The following is a 12,833-nucleotide window of genomic DNA, read 5'->3' on the forward strand; positions in this document are numbered from 1 at the left end:
TCCTCGACAGCCATTAAGTGGTAATTATACCATTCCACCTGTTTATATTAGAAATGGCAAAATATGATCCGATCCGCCAATTCGATCCGTATTCGACCAGCCATAAAAAAATTTAGGTTTGGCTTAAATAGGTTCGGATCGTAAATAAGTTGATCCGCTTAACTTGTTTATTAATTCGGTCGGATACGTATTTTCAATATCTAACTCGTTTAACCCATTTAACCTGTTTAATATATAGGTCAGGTTGGATCAGATAACCGTTTAACCCGACCCGTTTACCCATATATATTGTATACTGGAAAAAAGAAGGCCACATCATGCTCTATTGCTCTTCGTTTTGGTTCTCTCGCTCCAGTCCACCTCCTCTCCCACCCTTGAGCCCGCTGCCCCCGACCCCTCCGACGGCGCCGCCGACCCCTCCTGCCTCCCCGACCGCCTCTTCTGCTCCCTCAAGCTGGCCCTCTCCCTCCCCTCCCGCCGGTTTGTCACCGAGTCGGTCGCCGCCTCGGTCCTGCTCCTTCGTCGGCACCCATGAATACGTCGCCCACGAGGTCGCCATCGGCCGCTTCTACGGCAGCACCGTCGATTGATGGGCCTACAACATCCTTCTCTACGAGTTTTTCTATGGCCGGACCCCCTTCGTTGGGCCCAGCAACAAGACCACCCTCCACAACATCGTCAAGCAACCCCTCGCCTTCCCCCCGGCTGGCGGCCCGGCCAACTCCGCCGCTCGGGACCTCATCTCTGGTCTGCTCATCACGGACCCAGTCTCCTGATTCGGTTCGATACGCAGAGCCGCCGACGTCAAGGCCTACCCCTTCTTTAAAGGCTTGAATAGTTGAACCTAGCTCTCCTTCGCTCTTACCGCCCCCGATCATCCCCCCACTCTCCGGATCGGATCGAAGACTAAGAGGTATGAAAGTATGAAACCCTAACTCTAGATCTACGCTTTTCGCTCCTACATTTCACCTTGTTCCGCATTTTTGTTTGATTTCCCGTCAAATCTCGATGAGAGAGTCCTAGAAGTGTGGATTTGTTAGGGTTTCTGTTTCGAACGCGACCTGTTGCGGGTGATTCCCGCTTTTTGGATGCTACTTTCCCCCAATCTAGCATTCTCTTGAAGCATTTGAAGTGGATTGTTGTTTTGATGGTGGATTTTGGATTCTTGCCTCTTGATTTTGGTCTTCTTTGCCTCTATAAAAAATTAAGAATAGATCTGAAAAGGGGCCGGTTGTATAATGATTTTCCTTCTCTTTTTTTCTTTTTTTTTTGGCATGACCTGATGGATGTAATACTATTGTTGGTTATATGTTTACTGGATTATGCTTGTAATTTTGGATGCTATCAGCCAAATAAGAGGCAGCAATCCTGAACAAGTTGGGCAAACATGTTAAACAGATCGGATCGGGTTGGGCAAAAAGATTAAACAGGTCGAGTCAGGATGAGTTGGGCTAAATAGGTTAAATAGATCAGATCAGATTGGGCAAACAAGTTACCTGTTTATTAAACAAGTTAAATGGGTCGGATCACATTACCTGCTTATTAAACATGATAGGTTCATATTGTAATTTCTGACATGTTTAATAAACAGGTCGGGTTCAGGTTTATGATTTTCTAACCCGATCCGTTTATATCTGACCTGACCCAATTGCCACCCCTACTTATATATGTTGAAAAAATATTGTCTAAAAATTGTTAAATTTTTAGATTTTATTTTAGTAAATTATTTTTTATAATACTTATATAAAATAAAGATACTAGAAGAACATGAATATTATAGTAGGCTTTGGTCGGCGTATTTTTGCAGTTTAATACGTCTTGATTCAGGCAATACTTTTCCAACAGTCTAAGAACGTGAAATGCCAATAAAATTCAAAAAAAAAAATCCAATCCAATTACTCTCTCACTAGTACTCTGTCTTCCAAGATTTTCTTCTATAGACAGAGTTCTTTTATTTTTCTATTTTTTGCTTTCTATTTTTATTATTTTCTGGGCAACTGAAGGAGTCGATTGGATCAAGCTTTTCCAGTAATCATGCTCGTTAAAGGAGAAGATTGGGGCTAAACCGAGTTATTGTATCTTGGGGACGAGATTGCCGCAAACCTGCACTGCTGCACATAAGGAGCAAATCATATTCTGCGGTGTATATCATACGTCTCGATCGAGACAAGCTCTATTTAATTTTTTAATTTTATTTTAATAAATTATTTTTTCATAATATTTTTATAAAATAAAGATATAGCAATTTTTAGGCACCATTTCTCTAATGGTGAGATAAAATATTTTCAAAAAATTTGTTTGGTTTAATTTAAATTTTGTTTGGGTGTCTCTAAGGCTTAAAGGTTGACGATTTACTAGCACATCTCAACAAAAAAAAAAAAAAAACAATACTTGTAGATGGAAGGAAGTGTTCACCAGGAGCAGTGGGGAACAGTGATCCTAATTGGCAACAAAGGTGTCCCATGTTCTGCTTCTCAGCCCATGTCATGGTAAAACTCTGTGCGCCTCCACAACTATGATGCAGCTCGAGTTGCTTATCTTCACGAGTCCTATCACTCTTTTTATACCAAAATCGATAGCTTCAAATCGACAGGTTTGACGAGGGAGCTAAGAAGTACGGGGATCATGATTGCCTAGTATAAATGGCTGGCTAGAAATGAGCATGTCTTCCACAACTATGAAAAGCCATGAATTGATCTGCCTAAAAGCCTCTATCTAAGCCCCTAAGAGACCTTTGATGACTATGGCTCTCTCCGTATAGATTCCGTCGCTCCTCAGGTGATTTTTTTTCTTTTAAGAACCACCACCCCTTTGCTCCCTCAAACTTAATTTTTTGACGGCACTAAGATATGATACTGGACATTATTGCGGCGCTGTCTTCGTCATTAGGACCCACAGCGGCTCCCTTCTTGCACCAAGTGGTATCCGAGTGTTTTGACACTGCCGATCCCAATGGCTAAATTACGTGGGGCATGGAAAAGATTTCTACGTACTGTGAAGTGATTAGGAGCATCCAAAGTGGTGTTCGAGGGGGGATTCAAAGACATCTATGAGGCAGCAATTCGCACTTTTTGATCTTGGATTATCGACTACTCTTACGCTTCTTTTGAGGTGGCACACATGTAGAGAAGCAAATAGTGTGTGGCCATCTGTATGGGACTCTGCTGCTCTTATTCCTCTCTAGCTTCAGGATCTTCTGTCTTCTGACTCTCATATGCATACGAGGACCGTATGATATATCTGTTCCAGAATTTATCGAAGTTGGTCATGTTCTCTTGACGATTGTAGAAGGGACCTGAGTGTTCATACCTTGCCGTAGCCAAAATTCAAGAACTCAGAAATGGAATTGGCAAATTTCAGGTGTCAAGTCGCACCACACAGTTCAGAAGTCATCACGGAGGCATGCTACACACGCTCATGCTCTAACGTACCGAAGTTCTGCAAGGTGAGTGATCCAAGGAATCCCCCCACCCTTTTCTAACTTCAAACAACAATATTTCATTGTTTGCTTTTTGTAGCTAGTCTTGCACAGACCTTGTTTGTTGAAATGTATGTTCGGTTACATTCTGAGCAATATAGGTTAAATACATTCTCTGTTTTCTCTTTGTAAGCTGCGCAATGTTAACACTATTTATTGAAGGGATAAGTATCCAAAACCAGAATTTAGTTGGGAGATCAAACATCTTTTTTTGTTTTTTGAGTGAAAGGAGATAAAGCATCTTATTCATAGAAAACATTCATTATAGGATTGGTACTGCTGCTCATCCCCGTTCGGTTCCCCTATCTATGTCGCAATCGAGGATTTGTCCAATACATAAGGGTTAGGTTGGATTAAAGTCGAGTTCATTTGGGCTTTGGCCGTTCCAAGAGCATGGTTTCATCGATCATTTGGATGTGGGGAATGGAGATTTAACTTTTTCCTTATAAGATAATGCCTTCGAACAACTTAGATGCCTTATGACATTTTTGCGTTACATAAAAAATCTGACAACTACCATCAAAGAAAAGTAAAACCACTTAATCTCTGAAGAAACAAAGAAATTTAACCAGGAAATGAACGGAAGATCAGACATCAACTTGCAATGATACTCAAGGCTCCTTATGTGAAGGTCATGGAAGTCCTCAACCAATATCCTCTCACCTTTATACCTAATTTTTTCCCCAAATCGTGATGCAGACCTGATAACCCTCTCCAGTGCTTCTCTAACACCACTTGCTGAAGAGCATAAATCACTTGCAAATAAAAGCTTGCATAGACCAATGACACTCGTTCGTTTTATTTCTTGGAAAAACAATAAAATGAACCAGATCCTTTGCGGTGCCACTCGTACATAGCAGAGTGTGGTACCATCCATGTCATCTATCTCGGAGATCGGTGGCTTTCCTTCATCTCCGTGATGCGCCATGTATTGCACTGAAAAGTGCCTGGTCATATTCTCAAGACAAATTAGTGCTGCCCCTCTCCGAGATATATGGCTATCCATGGTGGTACAAGACTGTGCAGTGCAAAGCACCACAGTGGATCCGAACTCATAATAAAATCCATCCATTCTTTTGGTCTGTGAACAAGCATTGATGCAAGGTTTTCACTGATTGAATCCCCCTCTTTTGTACCCGATAGTAATTCCTGAAATCACTGTACCCACTAGCAACATAAATAGTTTCCCTAAAGCTGTAGCAAGTAGCAACACAATGCCAGCTGCTTTTCTCCTACTCAAGGTGGTCATGAGGTCGAAGTGACATGAACATTGCAGCATAGAGCCGAAGGCGTTGTTCACTGTCATCCAGTTCTGGTGGTGGATTCACCATGCCTCTAGTCCTCGTTTTGTAGCGGCGCCAGGCAAGCTGTATGTTAACAGCTGCCCATGTCCTCCAGTTTGATGAATAGTACCTTGCTGTTTTTTTGAGCCTTTCATTTGAAAATTTGTACCTGAAGTGCTCGGTGATGTATTGAAGATGGGGCGCCTCCAAGCCAAAGGCCTCGGTTGGCTCAACACACTCAAAGGTGGCAGAAGAAGCTGGTAGCCTGTCAACAAATGGGCGGCGGAGGCACCATGAGAAGAGCTCGTCCCCTAGGAAGTTTCCTGGGCCTAGCATGCATGTGGCCACCATGCCTTTGCTGAGGTGCTGGCTACTCTTCAATTGGCCCCAGACAATGAACACCATGCGTTGAACCGGATCTCCTTCTCTGATTACCTGGTCCAAAAGTAATAGTTTATAACAACAAGAGTCGAGGATGTTGCACCAGAGTTTGAGGACTATAAATAAGCTAAATATGTGGCTAAAAGATATTTCTACTAGATGACCGCAGCATTTCTTTGTCCCTTGTCATACCTTTTCACCCTTGGAGAAAACTAGAGGTCTAACTCTATCGCATATAGTGTCAAGGATAAGGTCATCCAAGTTGTGGAACAATGGCACCTGAAGGACAAATGAACTGCACTGAGTTATATTCATTTTCACATAATAAGCAACATCTATTTTTATCTAATCAAGCAATAACACAAACATAAATTCCTTTGTCTTGAATAATACTTTGTTCCCTATCCTAATTGCATGGCCATATCACTATGCTTCTCCAAATTTTTTTGGTTGACTTCTCTGTTAAGTATTTTTGGTGAATGAAGTTGTGCTTGATGATTGATTTTAGTCATGAATTTCTTTTCTCTTGTTACTCTGTAATATCTCACATAGGATACTAGTTGTTACTTGGTTCATTTCCAATTTGATATCTATCGTTCATTTTCTCTTCAAAAAAAGATCTTTATCATTCACTTGGTTGTTATAATCCTAATGAATGAACCTTTGTTTCAGAAGGAGGGTGCACAAACAGCTCTTAAACTTGATGCCCGGTGCTCTGTTTCATTGATGGTCCCCATCCCCACCCCCGTTCCTTCTCTTTCTTATGAGCTGACAAATGTCTCAACAGTTTAGTTACCTTCTTGATGAGATCAAGGCAGAAGTAGCGCTTTATCTCTTTCCTTAGTCCTTCTGGCAAGTCTTTGACCATGTCCATTTCATCCTCGCCTCTCATTGCAAGCCACCTTTGGCGTTCATACTCGTGGACTCTCTGCCTCAGGCGTGATGGTAGTTGTCTTCGCTTCATCCACCATTCCATGTCTCGAAACCGTAATTGCATCTTTCTTTTCCTCGCCATGACAGCATGCAAGAATACCTATCAAACTTTAGCTGTTAGAAACTAACATGCTATCATACATTTCTATTGATAATTATAGATGATTAAGGGAAAGATGTATGTACTACAATATACCTGAATATTACCAATCAACAAAGTGAAGAGCATTAGACCACTTAATACGATGATTATACTGAATATCACTTCCGTCCAGTGACTAGTAGGCTCAAGATCATTGCCAAAAGTGCTGTAACAGAATAAAAATTGTTGAATAATATAAGAAGACTCTATCATCAGTAGCTTTCAATTCACAGCTAAGCAGCATACACCTAGTACATCTAATTCTCATAAGGTATGATTGGTAATTAACATAGCAAATAAGATATACATGCTATCTGGAAAGAAACTTGCAGATTTGAATTATGATAATTTGATACTCTCGTAAATGGTAGGCTGTTGAATTAGATTACCTTAGAGTCATAAGTCCCCAAAATATAGGATAAAGGATTTTGACAGCGAGTGAGTTGCTGGAAACAACAGGGAGGGCCCAACCGTAGATCCCATAACGGAATGGCCCATCACCATTTAAGCAAACTGGAATATTTTTGATTCCAGTGGTTGTTGTCAACTTACTCTCACATGTTAATTTGTCCATGCCTGATGGTAAGGGAAGCCAGTAGCAGACCTCCTTCGAACAGGGCAATGAGACAAGATCACAATTATTCTTCTTCTCACATTGTTGTTGGAGGCATGAGGCGACACGTTGAATTGCAAGAACATACCAGCAACCTCCGGCTACCTAAGAATGGCATCAGCAAACAAAAAGTTGACCTTACAAATTGTTGGAAATAATGAACCAACATAAGATTTCAAGTAATATTATTTTGTCAAACTCATACACGAAACTTGAAGCTTACCGAATTTCTTGATTAGTTGCAAGCTGTTATATGCAGTGGTACTATGAAGTGATAAATAAAATTTCAAAATTTTCTTTAGCAGGGATAGGAATTGTAATTTCAAATAGTAAGTTATAAGCTTAGCCACCTTGTAAGTTCTGACTGATGGTGCTTGTTAGGGGGTCTTCTGATATGTCTTCTTATTATATGCAGGTCAAGTTGGCTAAAGTGCTCAACACAACAAGATTATGTCCAAATGTTCATGAATCCTATGATTTCTCCGTAAGGAAATATGTAAGTTCTATATTCATCTTTTGTGAAGCTGAAAGATATTGATCACTTGGGAATTCTATCTTATGTTCAAGTTTTTTATTTATTTTTTTGTGAAATTTTACAAGATAAGTTGAATACATCAATATATTAACAGTTAATGGTAACTAACAAGCGACATATGTTGCTTAGTAAACAGGTACTTATTTATATTCGGTTCGGCAAAGATGTTGTATAATCTCCATATTTGAACAATTGATACCTGAGGCTACCTAAGTTCATTATCTGCTAACCTTAATAAAATTTGAACAACAAATTATTAATCTGCATGATCAGAATTGAATACAATGATGTTTCTTTAGAGTGACTTTAAGATGCGATATTATTTTGAGTAACTGTTCTGGTTGTATTCCAAAGTGAAGGAAAATTTGGAGGAAAAGGAGATTGGTGAGCAGTTGCTATATTTGCATAATTGTACCTTATTTCTTTTCCCTGCAGGTTAGCTAAAGTTACACCAACTTATCTTCCAAGTTGAACATAAGTTCAAATTAGGTAGTTTACAGGACTCAAAACATTTCAGTCCTACTCGTATTCAAGTCTTCGGTTACAATTTCCATTTTATTCTCATATTCCCTATATTGGTTGCCTTCCATCTTTTTAAATTTCTATGTTATTTTCAAGTCTAGATGAATTTTTAAGGGAGCTCTATGATTTCGGGAGCTTAAACCATAAAACTTGGTAACCAAACAAAATTAGCTTATCAGTAGAGCAATCTATTAATGTGTAAAGAGTTTAGATTAGGATCAGAGTGTTACTCACATGAGAGGCAATGAAGTAAGCGATCAGGTTGAGGCAAAAACCCCACCAGATTGTTCCAAAAATGTAGCCAGTAACTTTCTGCATCGTTCTCATCACACAGATGCTGTGATATACCTTGGGAAGGAATTGGAACAAGAAGACAGACAGAAGTATCGTCGTTATGAGCTTGATCTCTCCTTCTCTTATCAATGTTGGTATAACCAACCAAAAGACAACCTGCATAGGTTCAGAACATGAGGAGTTCATCAAGCAAACTACGAAAACCTAATTAGTGACATGCTTTAGAAATAATACTCAAGGTTCATTAGCAACATAAATCAGTCTGGCAGAATATTAGATATGGACCCTGAATGATAGGATCACAGAAAATGAAGAGGCTTCGACCGAAAAAAGTCTCAGAGAGAGAACTCTAAATTGATTTAAGCACAAATCTGCATTTTTTTTCCTTGAGCAAAATGGTGGAGGTGCGACCATGAATAATTTGCATTTGATAGACTCTTAGAATTGCTCAATTAGCTTCCTCCAAATTCTTTCCTCTGCACTCAACTCCTGTGCTACCACGAACAATCAGCTTGCCATGGTTTAGAATCTCACAGAGCTGGTTCTAAAGCATCTCAACTCCAGTGCACAAATCTTTCTGCCACAGACAAACACACATTGGGTTCATACATTGGATAATTTTGAGCAAAGGAGACAGGTGGATGGATGTTGAAGAACTTATTGCAGACTATAAGTTTGCCTTTAGAAGTAATATAACTAAGCTAAGCTTCGACCAGGAGCGCCAATGCAGGACCTTCTAAGCTCATACAATTGTAAACTTTTTGCCACGCATCTCTTTCTTCTATCCTAAGTTCATTACAGTTTACCTGTAGCACCTTCCAAACCCAACGAAGTCCATTTTCGTCGAATCTTTGAACCCTATATAGCTTGAGAGTTTGTTTTTCTGGTTCACTCAGGAATACTCAAGCCTAACAATTACACTTGCAGTTCCATGATGATAACTTATAATTTGTTATTTTGGTTTTTGTGTTTTCTTTGCTATTGACCATACAAATTGTAATGTTTAACATAATCTTCTTGTTGTATAGGTGAATCTTCTTGTTGTATCAATATATACATACATTAACATAATCTTGAAGAGACCCAGTACATGAATCATTGGGAGAGCAATCTTCGGATGGAATGGCTATCCAATAAGACCAGTTCATTTATCGTAGGCTCCAAACCAAACAAAATCTTATGGCTATAACAGTAAATCTGACATGCTTAGAAAATTGAAATATTAGCTCAGGTTCATCATGACACGCAACAAAAGAAGCTATTAATCCAAAAATATTTTCTATTCACCTGGGAGGGCTGCATTGTCCTCTCACCCACTTGTTTTATCTCTATTAACTTGAAGATTTCAAAAGGAATGCAGACGTTTTCCTGGACATGTAAGGGTGTAAAATGATTCGGTTGGTGCAAATTTGGTAGACCCACGCCTGGTACAAGTTATCCCGGTCTATTCAACCCACTTGCACCACTCTTCTGTCCTCTAATAAATAAATACACCCACTGTTCTCATCAGCACATTTGTCCACATGAGATGAAGGGATTTGGTTACTACAAATTGCATTCAGTGTGATAGCAAGCTTCTGTGTCATAGAATGTATTAATCATAACCAAAAATTTGTGGCCCATTTAGTGTTGCTTTTATTTTCAGTTTTTGTTTTCAAACATCCAAGAAGAAAATTAAACTATAGAGTGAGCAGCATGTACTATGAAATCCTCTTTCTTTTTCAAATCGTGTACAAAACCTATAAAGCTTTGGGCAGCAAATATTTACTGATTTATAAAAAAATTTAAAATAAAAGCAAGGAATGACAGAACTTTTGTGCAAATGCTGATTCCAACATCGATTTTTTTCACTAATTTGTAGAAAAACAAACACACACAAGTAACATCACCAAACACTAACTACTTTTAGATCAGCAAATATTAATTTTTTGTGTCTTGGTGAAAGCTCCTAGGTTTATCTTGTCAACCCCTGCAAGCACAGCCTGCATGTAGACAGTGATCATGAGGCATGCATGTGATGCCTGCCGTTTGTGTCCGTGCAACCACAACCTGCTCGTGACGAGGCAAATCAGTTTCTGTGATTTGCCATCCACCAGCCTATCAAACTTGTACACGTATGCGCCAGCTATCCTGTACGCATGTCTCTACCCTTCCTCTCCAAACTTATTTCAACTTTCTCAGATAGTAGTAATAACAAAAAAAATTCCTTGGGTCCCAAATATTTCATCAAGAGACTTTTTAATTTACCTGGGGCACGGGGAGGATGACGAAGATGTCAAGCCAGAAGCCTTTGAGCGATCGGAGGTAGTGGGCGGCGATGGTCCGGGCGTCCCACACCAGCTTGCCGCACCCAACCACCAGCGACTCCCTCGAAACGTACGCCACCCGGAACTGCAGCCACACGTGCAGCACGTGCACCGCGTCGGCGCACGTGCGCAGCACCGTCGCCACCGCCGCCAGGCCGCCGTCCATGTACAGGCACGGCGCGCCGCCCCGCCCGATCGACAGGGCGTAGAAGAACAATGGGTCCACCGCCAGCGCCACCGCCCGGCCGAGCAGTATGGCCCGGTTCCACCGCCGGACTCGTTGGCTCCTCGGGTCGAGAACCGAGCCGAAGATCCAAGAATTCGGCCGGCGTCGGTGGGCCGCAGGGCGGGCGGCGGGCTGGGCGGCTTGTATGGGGATCAGCGAAGAGCCAGCGCTGGCCTCCCACTCGGGCGTGTGGGCGCGGTCGCAGCTCGTGGAGTGGAAGGCCGGCACGCCGGGCTGCGTGCATGCATAGCACTCCACCGCCGCTGGCGGTGTCGGGTTGCTGCTGCTGCTCTCGTTGTTGCTTCCATTGTCGTCGTCGTCGTCCGACCGGATCTTTTGATGCCGGAACACTCCCACCCACCTGAGAGAATTTCAGCTGAACACATTAAAGCGTAGAGACTTTAAAGATATTCATATAGCTAGGTTATTGGTGCGTTTGACATACCTTGAGAGGAAAGAGTGGAATTTAGAGATCCAAGACATCTTCTTCCATTAATGATGGGAACCATGAGAGTGAGTCTTTAGACTAATGGGGCGATGAAGAGTAGTGTGATTATATTTTTCACTCTCCGTTCCCCCTCTCCCTCTTCCTTTATTATGAGTTTGTGCGAATATTTGGCAGAGAAAGAAGGTACAGAAGAAGGTAGAGGACAAAGAGTTTTGATGTGATAAGGGAGAGAGAGAGAGAGAGAGAGAGAGAGGAAGTGGTCGGGACGTGAATGCGGTCATGTGGGTGGGGACGGCGTCCGGCGCGTCCCAAGCGACGGAGGGCGGGTCGGATACGGAAAGCTGGGTCCCAAACTTGGATTCCTCTCTGATTGGTTGGCAGGGGAAGTGGGGCCCGGCGAAGGGGCGGGTTGGCGGCTTTTTCATGTGGAAGCCGAGGGGTGGTTGGCTGGCCCGTGGGATGCTAAAGAGGTTCTGTCCGGCCCTCGCCCGCGCCCGCGCCCGCGCCCGCGCCAGCGCCAGCGCCCGCTTCGCTTGCGCTTCTATCTACCGTCCGGCGCCGGAAGGGACCTGGTTGCTTCGACCGATTGGGGATGCTCCGTAGATATTTATTAGACTTGTCTTGGTTAAATAGTGATGAATGGCGTGACTACTTTTATTTTTTTTGGATCTTCTCGACTAATTCATGATGGAATCAGAGATGTCAAGTCCCGGCTCACCTCCATCATCAGCCTCTATGTATTGCACGGTGGTCCATGATCTAAGGAGAGCCAAGCCCAGATAGGATGTGTATTTGATCCTGCTCGATCATAGGCCATTATGCACTGAATGCACGGTGAGTGATTGAATATTATGAACTGTATAGATCTGATTATTTCTATAAAAAAATATTAGATATTCTAATCTCAGAGCAAGCCGAGCAACGTCCCAGCCTCAGTTCAAAATTTAACGGCAATAAATTGACTCTAGAGGAAGAGCAAGCTAAATCGACACAAAATGAAGGAAGAAATCATCAATATAAGGTCACGAAGGAGTTACGGTGCATCCCACGCCTCGCAGTGCCGTGCTCCGGCCTCACAAGGTTCATTGCAGAGTCCGGAACATGCCCCGCCAATACAATCCACTGCACCTGTGAACATTAAGCAGTTTAATGTGCTTGTACAACATGTGCAAACCTTGACTGCAGTAGTTCAGGATTTACAATAAACAATAACATGGCCGGAACCAGTCGAACCAGAACATGTTCAGCATAGCCGCCACTCCTAACATCCAACGCGCCATACGTGCCAAATCAGCCACCATTCTCGATGCCAAAGCCCAGAATTGGTGTAGATCCCCTTGAGGGAAGACGAACCTGACTAAACTGTGCAGATCGGCTCAAATTTAGATGAAGAAATCGGACTAAATTGATTGACTTTACCCGCGCCAATGCTGATATCTTCGCCTGGTCGAGCACTGGCATGCCTTAAATAAGTTTCGAAGTGATTATTCACAAGCTCAATGTGAATTTGGCATACCGACTTGTGGGATGAAAGAAAAGAAACTTCGCCACAGAAAGGCAACAAGTCATAAACCAATAAGTTGACAAACTTTTGGAGGCGGCTTTGTTCATGAGGTGAATTATCCTAACTGGCTAGCCAATATTGTACTTGTCAAGAAAGCTATTAGAAAAT

At 42.0% G+C, this 12,833-nt stretch overlaps 1 protein-coding gene and 1 long non-coding RNA gene across 2 annotated transcripts; one reads left to right on the forward strand and one right to left on the reverse strand.

The window, feature by feature from the left end:
* Positions 1-331: 331 nt before the first annotated feature.
* LOC113461374 lies at positions 332-7,544 on the forward strand. The gene is made up of 2 exons (XR_003383609.2): positions 332-3,445; positions 7,246-7,544. It is a non-coding gene; the product is annotated as an uncharacterized LOC113461374 (long non-coding RNA).
* LOC103697690 (cyclic nucleotide-gated ion channel 2-like) lies at positions 3,896-11,594 on the reverse strand. The gene is made up of 8 exons (XM_008779602.4): positions 11,159-11,594; positions 10,429-11,074; positions 8,122-8,337; positions 6,607-6,935; positions 6,272-6,383; positions 5,939-6,175; positions 5,335-5,421; positions 3,896-5,196 (listed from the first exon to the last, which is right to left on the reverse strand). The coding sequence occupies exons 1-8, from the start codon at positions 11,194-11,196 to the stop codon at positions 4,711-4,713; spliced, it is 2,151 nt and encodes a 716-aa protein (XP_008777824.2). The 5' UTR covers positions 11,197-11,594; the 3' UTR covers positions 3,896-4,710.
* Positions 11,595-12,833: the final 1,239 nt, after the last annotated feature.

The sequence above is a fragment of the Phoenix dactylifera genome, unplaced genomic scaffold (genome assembly GCF_009389715.1).
Source record: "Phoenix dactylifera cultivar Barhee BC4 unplaced genomic scaffold, palm_55x_up_171113_PBpolish2nd_filt_p 000138F, whole genome shotgun sequence".
Classification (NCBI taxonomy): domain Eukaryota; kingdom Viridiplantae; phylum Streptophyta; class Magnoliopsida; order Arecales; family Arecaceae; genus Phoenix; species Phoenix dactylifera.

What these genes read in the sequence shown, in the direction of transcription:
- LOC103697690 (XM_008779602.4), bottom strand. Translation starts at nt 11,196, where the DNA reads ATGTCTTGGATCTCTAAATTCCACTCTTTCCTCTCAAG. An exon ending in TCATCCTCCCCGTGCCCCAG is followed by an intron (nt 8,338 to 10,428) that starts GTAAATTAAAAA and finishes GAACCTATGCAG; the next exon opens with GTTGTCTTTTGGTTGGTTAT. An exon ending in TGTTGATTGGTAATATTCAG is followed by an intron (nt 6,176 to 6,271) that starts GTATATTGTAGT and finishes AAAGTTTGATAG; the next exon opens with GTATTCTTGCATGCTGTCAT.